The 20,005-nt window shown below is 38.7% G+C and overlaps 1 protein-coding gene across 9 annotated transcripts in view; it reads right to left on the bottom strand.

Annotated features, from left to right (window-relative positions):
• Window positions 1-4,903: 4,903 nt before the first annotated feature.
• FBXO38 (F-box protein 38) overlaps window positions 4,904-20,005 on the bottom strand; it is a 52,099-nt gene continuing 36,997 nt past the window's right edge. For 2 of the 9 annotated variants that reach the window (XM_019924671.3, XM_019924672.3), the window contains exons 15-22: window positions 18,311-19,081; window positions 13,179-13,279; window positions 12,866-12,968; window positions 9,827-9,993; window positions 7,770-7,915; window positions 7,182-7,285; window positions 6,577-6,690; window positions 4,904-5,788 (exon numbers count right to left, since the gene is read on the bottom strand). In XM_019924671.3, coding sequence (XP_019780230.1) covers window positions 5,610-5,788; window positions 6,577-6,690; window positions 7,182-7,285; window positions 7,770-7,915; window positions 9,827-9,993; window positions 12,866-12,968; window positions 13,179-13,279; window positions 18,311-19,081 — 1,685 coding nt within the window. In that variant the 3' untranslated portion in view covers window positions 4,904-5,609. The remainder of the gene's footprint in view (window positions 5,789-6,576; window positions 6,691-7,181; window positions 7,286-7,769; window positions 7,916-9,826; window positions 9,994-12,865; window positions 12,969-13,178; window positions 13,280-18,310; window positions 19,082-20,005) is intronic. The other 7 variants (XM_019924674.3, XM_019924677.3, XM_019924678.3 and 4 more) reach the window with 7 other exon arrangements.

The following is a 20,005-nucleotide window of genomic DNA, read 5'->3' as shown; positions in this document are numbered from 1 at the left end:
TGCTAACTTGCTCTGTCCTGAAGCAAATTTCTGTCTAGCTGGGGGATGGGGATGTGGGCATGGGGGTGGATGAGGGAGGGAAATGGGGTGGATTGCTGGGGAGTGGCTATCATTAAATAGACTTTGTTATTTTCTTCAAGTAAGGACAAAAGTAATGTCTTCTTGGTGCTGTGCTGTCTACCCGTTTTTCTCTTTGGTGTTATATCTCTCTTTGGTGAGAGAGCAATATTGCCTTTCTCTTTTTCTGTATTACTTTGCTTTACTCTAGTCAAAGTCCTTACTGTAATAGCTGCTCTAGAGGGGGGAAAAAAAAAGACTAATGCACTTACCTCTTCTAGTCATAATTTGCAATCTCTTTTCCATCTAGCCTAGAAAACTGAGGCCAAATATTTGGTTTGAATTTAAACACATCAGGGATGGATTTGAAGGCTTGAGTTTGGGACACCATGTCACTTTGGGCCTTAACCAGCACTTGCTTCACTTATGTCATCTGCAAAATGGAGAAAATCTCTGAGCTGGTAGGATTGTTGAGTGTTCCAACATGTGTCACCCAAGTATTTTTACCAAACGTGTGTCCTGCCTATACTGTTATTTACTTAATATTTTTATTTAAGTCAATTCAAGTTTTCACTTACATAAATTTATCTTAGAAAGAAACACTGTATCAGTACCCCAAGTAGAAATTCAGAATTGCCATTAATAGAAAGCAGCCATAGAGAGGAATCAATGAAAGCAAAGCAAGATTATTAAGTTCTAACGGGAAGCCAACGCACAGAGCCTCCTCTCTGCTTCCGAGTTTGAAAGGGAGAGTGTCAGAGAGCTGTTAAGGCACCTGCCTCCCACGAGGGGTTCTTTAAGCCGAGAAGAGGTGAAAGGGAATTTACCAGAGAGAACTCCCAAACTTTATGAGCTAATGTGATTTCATGACAAGCTGCATTCCACATATTGTGGCAGCATAGAGAGAAAGGAAGTGAAACTGCTTATATTTTTAACTACTGTTATACTCGGTTCAGATTAGGTTTCTCCTTTCCTTTTCCTTCCTTTTTCAGCTCTCCCCAGAACATGTCTTAGGTAATAATAAAATGATAATAATAATGTAATAATGTAGCAATAATAAGAGAAGTAACATTTAATGAGCTCCTTTCTGCCAGGTATTATGTTAAGTGCTTTGTTTACATGGATCATCTCATTTAATCCTCATAAAACCCTTACAAGATAAGTACCAGAATTTACCCTGCTTTCCAGATGAGCATGCCTCCACTGAGAGATCTGGTGACTAGTCCAAGGTAATAGACCTGGGAAGTGTGGTTTGGAATGGGAACGTCGGCAGTCTGACTCTAAAGCCCATGGTCCTAGACGTGTGCAACACGGTTCCTTATTTGGACTGACTTACTCCACATCCACGTGGCAGACCCTGTTCCAGGAGGGAGCAGTGAACAAGCCAAGGCTGGCCCCTTTCCTCATGCTGCCTAAGAACTTCCCTTCCATGTTATCCTGGGACCTGGAAAGGAACTTGGGACATGCCTACTCCAGAGTGAAACTCTGCCACACACCCTCTGTATCTTCTTCTGCTCCCTTTCACTCTCTGAGCCTCAATTTCCATCTTCATACATTGCAGGGATTCAGGTAGATGATTGATCAGGAGGAAAGGCCCTTGCACACCGATCTTTCATAGTCTTCCCAGTATTCAGCAGCCTGGAGTCACTGAGTAACCAGCAAAGAACCCTGGGAATCAGGTGTGTGAGCCAAAGAGAGGATTAGTCTTTTGTGTTTCAGACCATCGCTGGGGCTGCCCACAGCAGGAGGGACCCCAGTGGAAGGCAGTTTGACTTCCTCACATTTCTAGTTGGAACTTGGAACACTACATGGAAATGTTCCCATACGTCCCATCAACTCAGCACTGCAGGCTTCTCAGCACTTTACAGCTTCTATGCGCTTTCACAGCAAGATCTTTGAGCCTCTCCCAGCAGCTTGCGGGGAGGGATTACTGACTTCATTTTATAGAAAAGGAAACAGACTTTGTCAGGGAAAGTGATTTGCTCAAGGACACAGAGCTTATACGGGGCAGAAATCAGGGCTGAAAACACTTACGGTCACTCCATCCTCACGGAGTGATTTCTTCCTCCTCTTCTAAATATTTTATTAGTAAATATGCAAATTATATATTTTTAGACTATATAAATGACAGGTTATACAAATAATGTATTTATGCACTCCACCCCCATTATAAAGAGTTCTAATAATAAAGATACCACAAAATACCCCTTGACACCAACTCAGTTCCACTCCCCTCCCAAGAATTGCCCTCATCACCTGGCTTATATAATTCAAGAACGTGTTCTGTGTATTTATATATGTCAAAATGTACATATAAAAATACATGGTTTTGGTTTTTGTGTATAAATAAGATGATGCAGTATATAATAACTGCAACTTGCCTTTGCAAAGGTATACCTTCAACATCATATCACATCAATACGTGATTTTTATTCATTCTCTTTAGTTGCTGTGTATTTCACACGGTAGACGTTGTATAGTTTGCAGTGTTGTCTCTATTATGTTTTTACTGCATCCTGTGTCTGAGTGGGTCATTTGAGGCCTGCATCAGAAAATCAGCAGCCTCCATATTTTGGGACTGTACTAACCATGCGAAGGTCAGCTGGAGTCGTTTCAAGTTGAAGCGGCAGCAGCAACTCTGACTGGGCAGCTTCCCAACTAAGCCACTTTGCTCAATCGCTCGGGCTTTAGAGTCAGACGGCTTCCACTACTTTTTAGAATTGTTTTTGTAAGCAAGATATTTAACCTATTACACCCTAGTTTCCCCAACAGTGAAGTGGGGGACATAATGATCATACATATTTTAAAGTGTTGGTATGAGGATGTGTATGGAAAGCACTTGGTAAACGATTTAAAAAATGCTTTCACGGTATCGTTACTTCCTCACCAGTTCTATCTCTGTTTCCTACCATCCTGGGATCTGGTCTAAGGAACAGAAGGTTATAGGAAGATTAGTTTAAAAAAAGAAAATAAAAGATAACCCTTTCATAATAAAGGGAATTATGGTGGAAGCAATACTACCTCCACTTGCAACTCATTGTCCAGTTTACTGAAGGCTCTCATTGGACCTTCACAGCTGCCCTGTGGCGTGGGTGTGTTAGTCCGGGCCATTTTACAGATGAGGAAACTGAGGCTCCAGAATAGGGCTTACGACCATCCACGTCATCCAGCAGTCATCTGAGGGAGTCAGAATGTGAGCCCAGATTTTCTGATTCCAAATATGAAGTTCCTGGAAGAATTGTGGTGCCAGTTATTATTTAGAGAGATTGTTAGGACTCACACACCTGGCAGCATTATAAGAGGGACATGATTCTCTCTCTAAATTTGACATTAATTCAGTAATCCATCCATGAAACATTTCTTAAGGTCTTTAAAAAATGTGCCAGACACAACTCAGTTCCCTGTGGCAAGTAGGTGTGGGCAAATGACAACCTAGGGGCCAAATCCTCCAGTCTGTAAACTAAGAATGGTTTTTACTTTTTTAAGTGGTTGGAAAACAAAAGATATTTTGTGACGTGAAAATTATGTGAAACTCAAATTTGTTTCCAAAAATAGTTTTATTGTAACACAGCCATGCCCATTCCTTGATGTTTCCTCTATGGCTGCTTTCATACTACAACAGCAGAGCTGAGTGGTTGTCATAGTTGAGCCTATTTACTATCTGGCTCTGCATAGAAAAAGTGTGCTGATAGCTGCTGTAGGGCAATCACTGTCCAGCCATTCATTCCATAGACATTTACCAAATGCATCTATCAAGTTTCATTTTTTTAGTTGTCGCAGTCTAGGCATCTTTAGAATGATTTTAGAGTGGATCAGGTTGAGACAGTGAGATAGACAAACCAACAAAAATTAGAGAGCAGTGGCCTCTAGTGGCCTTACATCTAAACATTATTTGGTTACGGTTACAGTGAAAAAACAGGTTTAGATCGAGTCTTAGCTGAGAGTTGGGGGTCTATATTACTTTGAAATATCTAGAATGTCCCGTAATTTGTTTCCCACCTTTTAGTGATCAGAGTTTTAACCTGGAGAGTGGAACACACTCTTTTAATTAGAAGAGAGGTGAGCTGAGTTAAAAACAAGGTAATAAAGAGATGACTGAATGCAGCACCAAACATTCTTCCTAATATAAGTAGATGAACTTAAAGTCTTGGAAAACAGAGAACTTTGAGGAAAGAAACTGATTATCATTCATACTATGAGTGTTTGTTAGGAAATACTTGCTGGCTTCTTGCATTTCTATGAATATTAATGATGAAGGTAGAGGCAGCCTGGTGGGAATTAGGCACTGAATTCTTAATTCCGCCTGGCCTCAACCAGCCCCTGACTGTGGGTTAGCCATTTTCCCTCTCGGTTTCAATTAATCCCCTGTAAATGAAGGGGTTGGACCCTTACACCTCATATAGACCATAATTACATATTCTGTTTGGGAAGAGTTTCTAAAATATTTCCACAGAACTTCAGTTTGTGCCATTTATTGAGTTCACTCAGCTAGCAAGTGACAAAGCCAGCCCTCAGACACAGGTGTTGCTCTGAAGCTTTTTTTGCTTTAACCCCTGACACTATGATACTGCATATTATCACTGCCATATATCAGGTGAATTTCTCTCCTTGAGAAAGGAGAAAGGCCATCTCCTGAAGACCAGATATTTGGGGAAATTCTGCTATTCCCAGTGTTCTGTCATAAAGAGTTCTGTGAGTTAAACATCTTGCAGCCACAGAACTTTAAAAAAAGAGATCAGAGATTAGACTACACTGAAATCTTACTTAGACACAACTACACATTCCTTTTCTGTGTAGTATTTGCTACTCTTCTTTAAAATGAGGGATTCAGTTCCAAGGCAAGAAAAAAGTTTTTAATAAATTTTTATTTTTATATTCAAGATAAAGCATATACACAATATGGAAATAAATAACTAGAAATGCTTTGGAAACTTTTCCATTTCCCCCTCAAACTCAGTTTTTTTTTAAACCTATGAGTCTTTTTTTTACTTCATTTTAAGAAATATGGCAACTACAATACCAAGAGGAAAAAGAACCACAATTTTGTACAGAAACAAACATACAGCCACCTCTGACCATAGGGTTTAGTTGGAGTTTTAACAGTAACACAAAAAGAGCACGAGAGACAAAAAGACGCTTCAACAGGTTTACTCAAACAGCTCTGCTCGAGAAGAAAAAGGCACAGATTTAAGGGCGTGACAGTGATGATTAAGAATATAGTAAACAGGGGCTCAGCCAGAAAGTGACACCTTATGAACTGCCTGGAAAAATGAACAAAATGAACTCTTTCCAATTCTCTGCCTTCATTAAAATGAATTTTTAAATTAAATTGTATAAACATATGATATAAAGTTGGTACTTAGGAAATATCTTTGTGTATTTCCTCTATGTACAAATCTTTGTATACAACTTCAATGTTCCTTATACATTTCCTATATACCAAAATGCGCCGGAGCCTCCCAACTGCATGCCGCAAGCCTCTGTGAAGCTCTCTGGCAGCTGGATGGCCCCAGCAGCTTACTGCCAGAATAGCTGGAAAGAGGAGGGACCAGTTAAATGTAGTCATCTTCAACAGGCTCTCCATTGACGTCACAATAGTGGATAAAAATTGCCACTACTCGCTGAAACACGCCCTTCTTCATCTGACGCATCTCTGAAATTTCCTCTCCTATTGTTTCCATACAGATGTCTGCAGACAGCTGCCCTTTCCTTCGAGGAGCATAGATGGTGCCTTGGAAATTAGAAAGAAAAGGGGAAACAAGATTATCAGAATCATTTGGAAAGCCACTCTGATTTAGCTGGTCCATGAGATATGCCTGTATACTCTCATGCAGTGTAACTGATGTATGCATAGCTCATGGAATGGGTCCCCATCAGTTTGGTTATATACTCTGTTTGATGCCAAAAAGAGCACACATGATTAAAGGCCCAAGGTGAAAAATGTACCAGAGAGGTAAGTCATACATATATACATGTAGTTTATGAAATCGATTTCCTCCTAAAATATATATTTTTTAACTTCCTACAAATGGATATTCAAGGGTGCTAACACTTAGAAGAACTATATTCCAGAGTTCCTTCAAGATCCCCCATCAAGTATCCACACCTAAATCATAAGTTCCCACATGCTACCCAACAAGAAGCAGCTCATAAGTAGCAGAATAATTAGTATAACGGGAACAGCTTTGAAACAATATAGTTGACCAAATTCTTCAATAAGGAGTAACAAGATTATAAACATTTAGGTAATAAAAAAATCTAGGTAGGACAATCTGTCTGAAGGAATCCTTTCCACCAACCTTCATATATCCCTAGTAAGTCAACTGGTTATCTATTGTATACATTTAGAGCTGTTTTTTTTTTAGCAAGGGGTGAACCAAACAATAACAAAAAGCAAAAACATTTATATGGGAAGTGATAAAAAGCTGCGCCGCTCGTAACTCAGACAAAATACTAAGTATCTAACACCGTAGGATAACCTCAAACTAGAGAATAAAAATCAAGTCAGGACATAATTACTTTCTTCATCATCCTCAAAATCATATCTGGCAAAGCTGTTGGGTTCTGCTGCCCGTAGTGATCTCAACCAAGGGAAGTCAGAAATCATGGAATACGGCGCTCCATCCACAACACCTAAAAGAAGACAGATCAACAGTGCTACTGGGGTGGAAGTAACGATAGGGCCGAACGCTGTTAGTATTTTGAAAGCAGCATCAGATATAAATTCCAATTCTAGCTCTGCTACTATTTAGTCATGTGATTTTGGTCATCCTTTGCTTCCATTAAGCCTCAGTTTCCCTTTCTATATATGTGTACATTTATATACACACAAAATAAAGAGGCTGACACAGGTTTCCTCAAGTCACTGCAACTTTCAAACTGTATAGCAAGTTTCAATTTTCTTTCACTTTTTGTGTTTCAATACTGCTGATTATTTTAGGGATGGTAAAGACTCATACAGGGAGAGCACTATTTATCTGGTCCCTGCTACCTGCAGATATTCAATATTCCCATTATTTTGACAAATTGTTAGGCTCCTACTCCAATCTTCCCTAAGACATGTCTCTCCATCTAATTAGTTAACAGTTATTTAGCTTTCCAACCATTTACAAATAAATGCTCACCTTCTAAAGTATAGATTTCTCTACCCCATGGGTACTTGGGGTACTTCTTTAAGTCATCTTCACTTCGTGTGGCTTCTGGGAAGAATTCATACTTAATGAGCTCTCTGGAGGCAACAAGAAAAATTAAATAAAAATTATAAAACTGAAAATAATGTTGGGATGTAGGTTAGAAAGGAACTATCAAAATGTGTTATGCCTAGATTCTAATGAAGGTCTCAAACAAAATATTAAAATAACAAATGCATAAAAAGTCAAATTTTCTGATGATGTAAAACATCACAGTTTTAAGATCTTTAATATCTCTTTTCCGTGCTGTAAGGCTAAAGGAATGAAACTAAATGTACATGTACGGTCTGTTCTTGTGATTCTTCTCTAAGTTTGAAAATAAAAAGTTACAAATATATATGTATGCATTTTAGTTTTAAGTCCTCATTTCCCTTTTTTTTTTCACATTACATTTCATGTTTCAGTGCCTGAAAAGCCCAGATGAAATCATTTAAAATAAAAAATAATTAGGATTTGTTGTTTCTGGGCATCCTTGCTCTGGGAACTGACTTAGAAGGTCGTCAGGGGCTGCAGATAACTTACTGGTTAATGTTTGCTATCGTGTCCATCCAGCTGCGAATGCGCACCTTGTTCCGGACATTGGGAGGGTTACTGAATTCATGGATAATACAGATGTGATAGGGGTAGGGACCACTAAATAGCTTCTGCTCCAACGTTAGTGTGTCCACCTGTGGAAAACACGAGAGAGAGGATTTTGGACCAAGGAAGAGAATGCCTTAGAAATCTGTCTCCTAGGGCTTGAACAATCTTTCCTTGGGACCTCAGTTTTTAAATCTCTGGCTGATTTGAAAATCAAAGAGTCACATTCCACCCTGAACACAGCTTGCCATGCTAGGGATGAGGCTTAGCAAATTCAACTGTTTAGCAAGCTCAGCAGTTTACATCTCACTGTTATATAAATGTGAATTAAACCAGAGAATCCAGATTCAGGTAACTGATCCCAGCAATCCACTTCCGAATATATGCTTTACAGGTTTAAATTTTGACTGCACTATAGAACTGTGAATGTGTAGTACCATATACCCCATTCTAACTGGACTAATGTCCATTCCTAAAGACAGAACACACTTCCTTGCCCCCTTGTAACCTTTGTTCACATTGCTTTCTTCTCATGGAATGCCCTCATCCCTATTTTACTTACGAAATCCCACTTTGTCATCCTAATGACATATATGTCTACCCCCTTCGTGGAAAGGCAAACTTCTCAAGAAGGATGATGTCCTGTGTTATTTTTCAGCCCCAGCAAATTATAAACACTCAACAAGCAATTTGTGTGTTGAAATGATTCTTTTGAGGCCAGGTTCAAACATTGACTGCAAAGGTTCATATTTCCTTTAAACCTTCTTTTGACATCAAGCACAGAGTCTTACACACAATGTTACTCTTTTTTCCCCTAGTTTTATTGAGAAATAATTGACAACACATCACTGTATACCTTTAAGGTATACAGCATGATGTTGTTGGGTTTTTTTTAACATCTTTATTAGAGTATAACTGCTTTACAATGGTGTGTTAGTTTCTGCTTTGTAACAAAGTAAATCAAGCTATACATATACATATATCCCCATATCTCCTCCCTCTTGCGTCTCCCTCCCACCCACCCTATCCCACCCCTCTAGGTGGTCACAAAGCACTGAGCTGATCTCCCTGTGCTATGTGGCTGCTTCCCACTAGCTATCTGTTTTACATTTGGTAGTGTATGTATGTCCATGCCACTCTCTCACTTCGTCCCAGCTTACCCTTCCCCCTCCCCGTGTCCTCAAGTCCATTCTCTGTGTCTTTATTCCTGACCTGCCCCTAGGTTTTTCAGAACTTTTTTTTTTTGATTCCATATATATGTGTTAGCATACAGTATTTGTTTTTCTCTTTCTGACTTACTTCACTCTGTATGACAGTCTCTAGGTCCATCCACCTCACTGCAAATAACTCAATTTTGTTTCTTTCTTTGGCTGAGTAATATTCCATTGTATATACGTGCCATATCTTCAGCATGATGGTTTGATTTACATATATTGTGAAATGTTTACCACAATAGGTTCAGCTAACAGCCATCATCCCATAGATACTATAAAACGTTTACTATTATAATAATGATGATAATAGTAACAGCAACTATCATATGATTGCTTACTACATTCCAGCAACTATTCTAGCACTTAACATGTATTAATTTAACCATCACAGTAACAGCAGGTTTTTATTCTTCTAATTTTAGAGATGAAGAAACTAAGACATAGAAGTTAAGTAATCTGCTACAGGTCAGTGAACCAGAACTGGAACCAGGAAGTCTGAAACCAGAGTCTGTGCTCTTTACCACAGGCAACTTTTAATAAGTATAAAACTTGCTGTATAACAACTCCCCTCATCATATAACTTGCTAAAAGCCCACAAAAATCTATCAGAAAAGCACTGATGAAGAAGATTGTCAAGGTAGTCTAGGCTGGTTAAAAAAACTCTGTAGAATCTAAAGAATCATTACTGTGGGTTCAGCAAATGAATAAAAGCCAATTTCAAAAAGGCTGAACACTAAAAAATATCACTGCAATATGTGATCACCAAAAAGAAGCAGAGCTCATTACCTGCTGCATGGGGCGTAGGTATATGATACGGTTTCTCTCAGGAGGCATCCTTAGTATCTGGTCTAGTACCTGATCCATATTCAGTTTCTTGCACTGTGCATAGTCAAATCGGTTTACAATTGGTGCATTTTCTACTTTTAAATGTTTCAGTACCCTGCACCTGGTAGCTACAAAATGAAAACAATGGTAAGCTCTACAGATAATTTATACAAAATTATAGAGCAACATATAACCTATTTGGAATCCTCTTTGGAGGACTGGCATACCTTTTGTTAGCATAAAATATTGCAGATGTAAACATCTTTAACATAGGTCAAGTACTAGTGCAAAGGACAACTGACAGTCATCAAAATGACTTGAAAATATGATTCTGTCCTGTTCAAAAGAAGGCAGTCACCCTCATGCTAGAAGGGAGATACCTTTTCCTATCTAAGATGTTACTGGCAAGAAATTCAAGTTCCAGAGAATGAGTTGCCTAAATATAGGGATTGTTTAGGAAATACATATTGAAGAGAATGAATGACGGCAACTACTGAATTATACAATTTTATGGGTAATGGTTCCTGGGATAATTCACATACGTTATCTTACATTCACCCATAGGAAATGAGCAGTGTTGATTTTAATTCTTACCTCAGGTATAAAACCAGAACCTTAAAAAAAAAAAAAAAAAGACCCAGAAATATTTGGATACTTCGGTCTAAAGTTGTACAGTCCAATGTGGTAGCCACTAGCCACCTGTAGCTATTTAAATTTAAATTAACTGAAGTGTAATAAAATTAACAATTTAGTTCCTCACACACTAGTCACAGTTCAAATGTTCAACAGTCACAAACAGCCAGTGGTTACCATATCGAACAGTACAGATACGGAACATTTCCATCACTGCAAAAAGTTCTGTTGAAAGTGCTGGTCTGAAACATGATTAAATATTCTTCCCATTTAACATACAAAATATTGAGGTTATAGAGAAAAGTAATTGTGATATAACAGACACATTTAACTACAACAGTATACCAACTTCAGAAAATTATCCCCTTCCTTTTTTTTAATCTCACATTTCAATCTGATCCAGTTTTTACCATAGATTTCAACCTGGTCCAACTCAAGAGACAGAATCAGATCAAAGATATTCTATCCATAAGGCCAACATGCCTGACCTTTTAAACATTTCATAAAAGACATGTTCTGTAACATCCTTGATCCAAATGTCATCATCTTACTGAGCAATCTAGCCCTGTAATTTTGATGTTTGAACACTGACCAAGTCTTATGCCTTTCAGACTCATTTTCTCCTGTGACACGGCAGGAGGAAGAGGAAGCAGTGTTGGGGACGGGAAAAGAGGGAAGAGAGGACTAGATGGCGATAAGGGTTCAGTGGTTCCCTGCTGTAAAACCAGACTTGGCTAAGGTCAGTTCTAATCTCATTTAGTCATCTCATCCACCGTTAACAGACAACCCATCCATCAGTGGGTGTCCAGGGACTGAGCTTCTTATCTAAGATCTTCTGTCCCACAATAAGCTGAGCTAAAAAGTTTGGTTTAAGGAGAGAAGATTGGGCCTGAGGCCATGTGATCCACCACTAATGTTAAAGAAGATATAGAGAGAATCAGCAAAGTCAAGTGCAGAGGTAAAAACCAGTCAGATTCTCAGAGAGCTCAGAATAGAGACAGGAATGAGAAGTTAACCAGCAGAGTCCGAAGGTAGAGTCTCAGACCTCAGAGAGTAGAGTGCTGACACACTGAAAGCTCTTATGCTAGTCTGGGCTCTGCTGTTGGCTATGATCTCTGAGCTTTTGAAAGACCCCCATTCCGTTTTAGGGGGACACTTCAACATGAGATAAAGTACCACCTTGTAAGGGTAAACACGGGGTTTGGGGTCCCCATGTCTGGAGTCTTCTAGAATTCAAGAGAGAGGTAGTGCTTAAATTTGTTTTATCTCTCCTTTTTGGGATTTTCCTAGTTTATGACAAAATGTTTGGTAAGGATTTCCTTGTTTTGTTTACTACCAGTATTGGAGAAGTGCAAAAAATAGAAAGCCCTCAAATATTTTTTTGCCATACTAATACTAATGAACATTTACTAGGCTTTTACTAGAGGTCAGACCCTCTACTGTGTTTATGTGTAGGTACATACATCCACATATACACACATGTGTGCATGTATCAACCACTCCATTTAACCTTCACAAATGCTTTATAAGGTAAATAAAATTATGTATACTTCACACACCGAAAAAAATGAATGCAGAATATATATAAACTGCACAAGGCAAGGAACAAGTCAGTTCTTCATAATTTTATATGGATAGGTATCAAAAATATAAATTTGAGTAATAATGGAAAAATAAACAGATCATGTATGAGACATATTATGTATCTAAAAATTTAAAAACTCACACAAAATAATACCCTATCATTTGTTCAGAGGCAAATATGTCTATAAAAAAAGACATGAAAGATAGACTGAAAGGACATAACATTAAATACCTGACTACAGGTGATGGGAGCCGATGCGATTGGCAATGAGGGAGAAATGGGACTGAAAAGAAAAGTGGGGCTTGGACTAAGGATAATGTGCCATGAACTGAGGTTATGATTGATGATATCAATCAAATCCAGTGCAGTTAAGCACTTACAGCTCAGTCACTATTCCCCCCTCCTCCCAAAACATACATAAAACATGTCCAATATCACACAGCTAGAAAATAGCAAAGACAGGATTCGAGGTGAGGTCTACTTGACTCCAAAGCCCATATATGCTGTTAACTTAACCTCTGTCAGATCAGGTTGTAATTATCATTTGGAGGAAACTGGAGGAGAGGCTATATATTAAAAGATGAACCAAGGCTCTGCACATGGTCCCTTGTAAATACGATGGGATAATTAGTTGAGACCTACAGAATGAGGACAGAATTAGAAAAATCTAATAATGATTCTTTTGAAAAAGTAATATAGTAATGTTACTGTAGTATTTATGAGACTTTAATGCTTTAAACTCAATCATGATGCTCTTGTATGACATGGGCCTAAATACATACCATGGATAAACATCATCTTGGGACAGTCTTTCAGCACTAGATCTGTGATTCCACAGTTGGTCATAGTGACTCCAACAAGATTTTTGGATTTTAATACAAGGACCTACAAGAAGAAAAATTTAAAAGATGTATCTTCCTGTACTTTCTTTCTTTTTTTTTTTAAAGCTTAAGTGTTTTCACTGGCACAAGTGAGAAGCAACTACTACCAGTCTCTTTAGGGCAAAGAAACTATGTAAAGATGGGAACTTTAGTTCCTTTACATTATTCAGGAACTTGGCTGGACCAAAAGGTAAGCAAGGATTTTCTCCTTCACCTGCACATGGTCATCCTCAATCACAGGATCACTGGTACTGGTGGACTTATCTGCTGTCCGCTTCCGCTTCATGGCATGACGTGGCTTTGTTTTGGCAACCTCTAAAAAAGGCGAGAGGAAAATCCAAATTTTAGCCTTGCTGTCTTTCCTTCAAAGAGAGCACATTCAACTGCATATGTATGAACTCCACCAAGGAAACTCTCAATTCTACTACTTGGTTCCCAAAGGAATACAGTCAGACTGCCATTTCCAATTGCCTCTTCCAAAACAAGATCACCTTCCGCTGTCTCAAACATATCAACATCAAACATAACACTGCGCTCTTCACACCTGGCCCATTCCAACAGTCTAATCAACATTCTCGTCTCTAGGCACTCAACCCATCCTAAATACTACTGGTAGATTAAACGTACCACTTTCCTGCTAAACAACTTTAAAGCATTGACTACTACTGCTTAGTGAATACATTTCAATGCCTGACATTTGGAGCTATGCTTTAGCCCCAAATGTTCTCAATTTTATTCCATACCATATCCTAGTCATCTCCCATTGCCAGTGCCTCTGAAGCCATTAATTGTTTTAGCTTTTTCTGCCCAGAATACCATTCTTGACTTCACTTTTTGAAATACTACCCATCCCTGAAAGGTCCAGCTTAAATGCCACCTATTCTAATAAGTCACTTGTATCCCCAAACATCATATATGGTTCTGTAATTCCCTGTATATCTGTTTTATTTCTCCATTTAAACTAAAAGCTCCCTGAAGACAACATCATTGTCATTTCATCTTCGTATCAATGTCAGCCACTAACAATGAGCTAAAATGAACATTTATTGAATGAACTGGCACTCAACATTCACTGAATGAATGAATGTATCATAGATACGTCAATGTAATAACAATAACAGCAAATATTTACTGAGTGCTTACTGTGTATCAGGCACTTCTCTCAGGGTTTTACTTGTATTAACTAATTTAATCCTTTTAAAAGCCCTCTGAGATAGATTATTCTCTTTATTTTACAAATAAGTAAACTGAGACATGGGAAGGGAGAACAGTTTGCCAATGTATTTATCAGTATGCTAGAAAACCTGCAATCATTTACCTGCCAAACTCTGCCTAGTATGGCCCTAACTCATTTACTAGTACTGTTCTAAAATGTTATAGTTTAATTATAAAAACAAATATTATGTTGATATTATTTAAATACAAGTTCTAAATTCATCTCAAAAACTTAACAAGCACATACATATTGCAAGACAAGACACTAAAAGTCACTGTCTTCATTTTGAGAGTCACTCTGTAGCAGAGCATATATCGAATGAAAAAAGGTTGACCTTTACGAATTAAATCCCACCATACTGCACACTGCTACTACTACTAGATTACAGGGTTACCACTTGGTTAACTCTCTCACTTCAAACATGAAAGATTACAAAGAAAGATAGGGAAATGAGGTACAAATACTACAAATTCCCAAAGGCCTGGAGTTAGACAGGGACTCTACAGATCTAGTTCAAGTGTTTGTTTATTTTTTTCTTTTTTTCAATACACCAGAACCCTTTCCTCCACCATTCGAAATCTTTGTGAAATCTTATTATGCAAAACAATTGAAAGCAGCTAATTTGGTTGAAGCCTAAAAGGGAGCCCAAGAGTTTTATCCATCAAACTTTCTCCAAGGACCCTGAACCCAAGCAAAACACTGGGTTTCTGGAAGAGAAAACTACTGATCTAGGTGACCCACTGGAGGCCACCTTCCACAGTATTCCTGAAGGAGCTTCATGAACAATCTATTTTCACCGACAAGGAATCTTCTAACAGCAGCCACCATTTCATACAACAGCCAAAATTCATACTCCTGTTACAACCAATAATAGGTCCTGGTTCCCTCTCCCGGTACCACAAAATGAAGACAAACAAAAACAGGTCTGTTTCCATCCCTTCATCACAGTGTTCAAATAAGAATCTTCTATTAGCATGCTCCTTCTATGCTCCAGTTTTCAGCCTCTCACCTTCATGGGTTGCTTCCTTCCCCTACTCCTTAACTGATCAGAATATGGGATTCAAAGCTAAATTTCCTGCCCTCCTGAGTACCCAAACTGGCAGTTTGTTTTCTAAGAAAAGTTTATAAGACTAAGTCACACTTTATATGTAGATAATCTTGAAAAACAAATGCTTCCCAATGTAAAAAGAAAACAGAGTTCATTGTGTTTGTTATTTCCTTATGTCTCCCTCTGTTTATTAGGGACAGTAAATCTTTGTTTAGGGACAATCCTTAATGATTTCATACATCCACCAGCATCAACATACCTCATATGATGGCTCCTACCACTTATTAAGTTCACAATTATTCACTGAGCCCCATACCATGTAAGACATTGTGCTAGAAGCTGGGAATATAATGGTGACCAAGCAGACACTGTCCCTGACCTCATGGAGCTCATAGTCTACTGGAAAAATAGACATTAAAACACGGAATTACAACACACGGTGTAGTTGACATTAGCAAAGATGCTACAGAAACACAGAAAAGCAGACCAATCCAGTCATGGGGTGTCAAGGAAAGAGGTCAGTATTCATGAGAACCATATCATATTCATCTTAAGTGCTATTCTTTGACAATCCAATTAGTTATTTTTGTGATATTTATTTTATAAAGTATTATACAATGAGGGTAAAAGGAACAACTTAGAGGCATTTATTCCCAAAACAGGAAATCACAAGACAAATAACTACTTCTAACACGGTTTTAACACTATGTAAGGCCGTATATCAAAAACCAAATTAAAAACTCAAATATTTTCTTTGAAGGGATTAAAAAAAATACATAACAATCAAGTTCGTTCCTTTATTAGTTTGGATTTACCTCCTTAAAACTTTTAAAGCACAATGGCCAACAGATATCAAAAACATGCTAGATTAAAAATAACAGGTTGAAAGCCACCCAAATAACTTGTTCTTCTTTCCAAAAGAGACCTGGATAATTTAAAAATCAGCAGTTTGACATTTCTCCAGAAAAACTGTTATTGAAAGTAAATGGACATTTGTATTGTGTTTAAAAATATTGGCAAGTAATTTACCTACCATATACACATGAGCTACATACATTAGAAGTCTTCTCAAATTGGGAAAAAAAAAATCATTAAGACAACAGATATAATTAACCTTAAAAAGTAAAAAGCACTACATAAATGAATTTTTTAAAAAAATTCTAGAAAATTATTTAACCTAAGAAAAGGTTCTGGTCATGAAACAAGTCAGAAGAAAATGACAAAGGGAACAGCAGAACATAAGGCAAAGAAGATGTTAACCCCCCTCCCCCCAATATGGTTAATGTGAAGGACCCATGTTAAAAACAAAAACAAAACAAAACCCACCAAAACAGTAACAACTATAAAACTTTACCAAGACACATAAGACAAAATAGTCCCTAAATAGGAAGACTCAATGCTGTAAAAATGACACTTATCTTTTCAGTCAGTCAATGTAAAGGAATTGCAAACACAACACAAGAAGATTTGTTTCTGAAACTTGACAAAATTATTATAAAATAAAACTATAAAAATAAATGATAAATGCATGTCTAGCCAAGAAAATTTTGCGAAAGAGTAATGAAAGAAGACAGAACACTGGAACAGGACAGCATGCCCAGAGATAAACCACACTATGGTCAAAGTACATGATAAAAGAGCATTTCAAAATGACATACAGATGGATGTCAATAAATAGTATTGAGACAACTTGGTGACAATTTGTAATAAAAAATAAAATTAGTTCCCACAGATTAAGATAAAGAACTAAACTAAGATAAACAAATAAATGAATAAAAGAATGAGAAGATGTGAACAATTATCCGAGCCGGGGTAGGGAAGGCTTTCCACAGCATAAAAATAATGAAATCACAAAAGTAAACATGTAGATCTGACTTAACAAATATGAAAAACCACGCAACAAAGGGTGTCATAATGAGGTGTTTCTGTTTAATGGATACAGACTTTAAGTGTGGGAAGATGAAAAAGTCGAGACAGATAGTGGTGGTGGTCCCACAACAATGCGAATGTACCTAATGCCAATGAACTATATACTTCAAAACGGTTAAAATGGTAAATCCTATGTTACGTATAAAGAGATAAACCATTTAAAATTCAAGCTGGGAAAAGTATTTTCATCATGGCAGAACTGATGTTTGCAAAGCATAATAAAATCTGCAAATAAAACTCATATACTTTAATATGAGCTTAGGCTACTATGATAATTAGCACATAATTAATTAATATCTCCTATGTATCTTATGAAAGCTTGTTTTTGTTAGTTTAGCTCCACATGATTCAATCAGCTCTGTTTATTGCAATAGCAGATAAAAGGAACTCTATGTACTGGGTGCTGATTTTAAGATTTTCAAATTGAGTAAGGTTTAGAGAAAATAAAATATTATTATTCATTGACAGGTATTCATGACTTAGTAAAGGCAGGAGAGATTATTTAAAACTAAGATCAGAAATATAAACAGGATTATAATTAAGGAATGTGTTACCCCCGCCGAACCCCATGCCTCGGCATACACCTAAATGTTATTAATGAAATTATATACATATATGTGTCTTGAGGATATCTTCACCAAAATGATTCTCAGCTAAACTACCTGCTTTACTTACCTGCTTTTCTCCTGGCAAGCCTAACTGGCAGCAAAACTAGCCTTTGGGAAAAATTACTCAACGCTACAGAGGCAGGTGGAGGGGGGGCACCCGCACGCCGGGCTCCCCCAGGCCCAGCGACTTCCAGTCCTTACCTTTCAGCTAAGGTTTTAAAACTGCACTAGGAGTTAAGCCTCTGCAGTGTGGGACGGGAGCAGAGTTTACATACTGGGAGTGAGACGTGGGACTGGCACTGTATATAAGGTCAGTACACACACACAGTCGCACTCTTCTCAGAAGCTTAACTCTCTGTGCCTCTCCTGGCTGGTATTTTACAAGCTGTTTTACGTGCCACCCCCGCTCCCCACCCCCACCCCGTCACTGAAAGTGAGCTCAAAATCTGTATGAGCGCAGAACCCCAATGTAGAAATCAATTTGCCCAACTGGCTTAATGTAAGAAAACTTATGGAAGGAGCAAATGCCCTTCTCAAGTCCTAACCTGCAGTAGCTAATCCTGGCAGCGTTGTCATACCTGACTCAGATACCAGCGGTACATGGGAGAGTCTGCTCCTGGCCCTTGTTAGGGGCCTCCGAGGGTAGTCTTCATTAGACTGCACGTCACAGCTCTCAGGCTGGGAGCTCCCCCTCCTGTCCTCACCTGTAGCCCCAGAGCCACTCCCATTAGTCCTCTCATCATGTGCTGGGCCTGAAGACCCCCCTGGTGGCAGAGTCCTAAAGGAAAAGGCGGATCTCGTACCATCCGGGCCATTCACAACACAGGCTCGGCTGGTTGAAGGACGTTCCTCATCAGAACACCTGCTAGTTCTCCTTTGGGATTCCTGGGGCCTGTGACAGCAGCATCTGGGGCAGACAGAACTCTCTGCATCTCCCTCCTCCATGGCCTCAGAGTCCTCTGACCCACCGGGGGAGCAGACACACTGCCTGGACACATCCACTTCTGTAGGGCTAGGCTCGGAAGAGCCGCTGCTGTTCACCGTCCTTACAAAGTCGGGGCTTTGAGAAGCAGTGCTGTGCGAGCTGGAGTTCCCCACTGTGCTGGCGGTGGTGCTGCTGCAGCTGGGATAAACATCCTTGTTTTTTTTCTTTTCAGGAATATCCCTAGCTGCTTTCATATCGGCTTTGATCTGCTCACTGGTGACCTGACAGCCTTTCTCACAGCTGCTTTCCTCGAGGGGAAACTGCTTCGACTGGCCCATCTGATGGGAGTTGTACCTCTTTCGAAGTGGAGTCTTGCCTTTTCCACTTACTGCTTACAGAAAAAGAAGAATGGCCCGAGGAAAAGAAAAGATTTCAGTACAAATTCTGGACAAAAGGCAAGAGTAAATCTGGAACAGGAAACAATGTAAACTAATTTTCCTAAAGTATAAATGGTGACCACATCACTCAGCTGCTCACAAGTTCTCTATGGCTCCCTAGTGCCTACCTGGTTAATACTCCTTAGCTCAGCCTTCAAGGCTTACTGTGACCTAACTGAAAACTAACTTTCCATTCTTGTCTTCCCTATAAACATTCTACACCCCAGTCCAAACTTTTCTTTGAATATATCTCTGCCTTATTACCTTGGAGCCTTTACTCTCATCAATCCTTCTGCTTTGGACCTCTGTCCAATCTCTTTTGCACCCCACCCCAAAGCAAGTGCAGTATATGCCCTGTAATATTGTTATCTATGTTTCTGACCTGACTCTTCAGCCAGACTACAGAGAGAGAGAGAGAGAGAGAGACAGTGAGAGAGAGGGACACAGAGAGAGAGAGAGAGAGAGAGATATCAAGACTTATTCATCTCACCCCTCACAGCACCTAACACAGTACCTGGGGCACAGTAAGCCTCAATGAATATACAAAGGAATACTTAAATAATGTTTTGTCTGGCTGACAGAAGATCTGGTTTCTAAATTCAGAAACTAAACTTTCTAGGAAACATCAGGTTAGTCAGCTGGTCACATTACTTTTCCTAAATTTCAGTGTCCATTAAAGCTCTTTCAATCACAGTGTAAAGATATCTGAATTTCTTAAAAGGAATAAAATGAGAATTGAGTAATCAGTCAGTGGTTAGTAAGTTATTCCAAGTCTAAAGAACTGAGCTTACCATACACTGAAGTGTGTATATATTTCAGGTTCAGTGTTACATGTATACAAATGTATACTAAACATTCAGATACATTAATGAGTAGGG

The sequence above is a fragment of the Tursiops truncatus genome, chromosome 3 (assembly GCF_011762595.2).
Source record: "Tursiops truncatus isolate mTurTru1 chromosome 3, mTurTru1.mat.Y, whole genome shotgun sequence".
In the NCBI taxonomy this organism is placed as follows: Eukaryota; Metazoa; Chordata; class Mammalia; order Artiodactyla; family Delphinidae; genus Tursiops; species Tursiops truncatus.
This window is presented reverse-complemented; position numbering and strand designations above follow the sequence as displayed.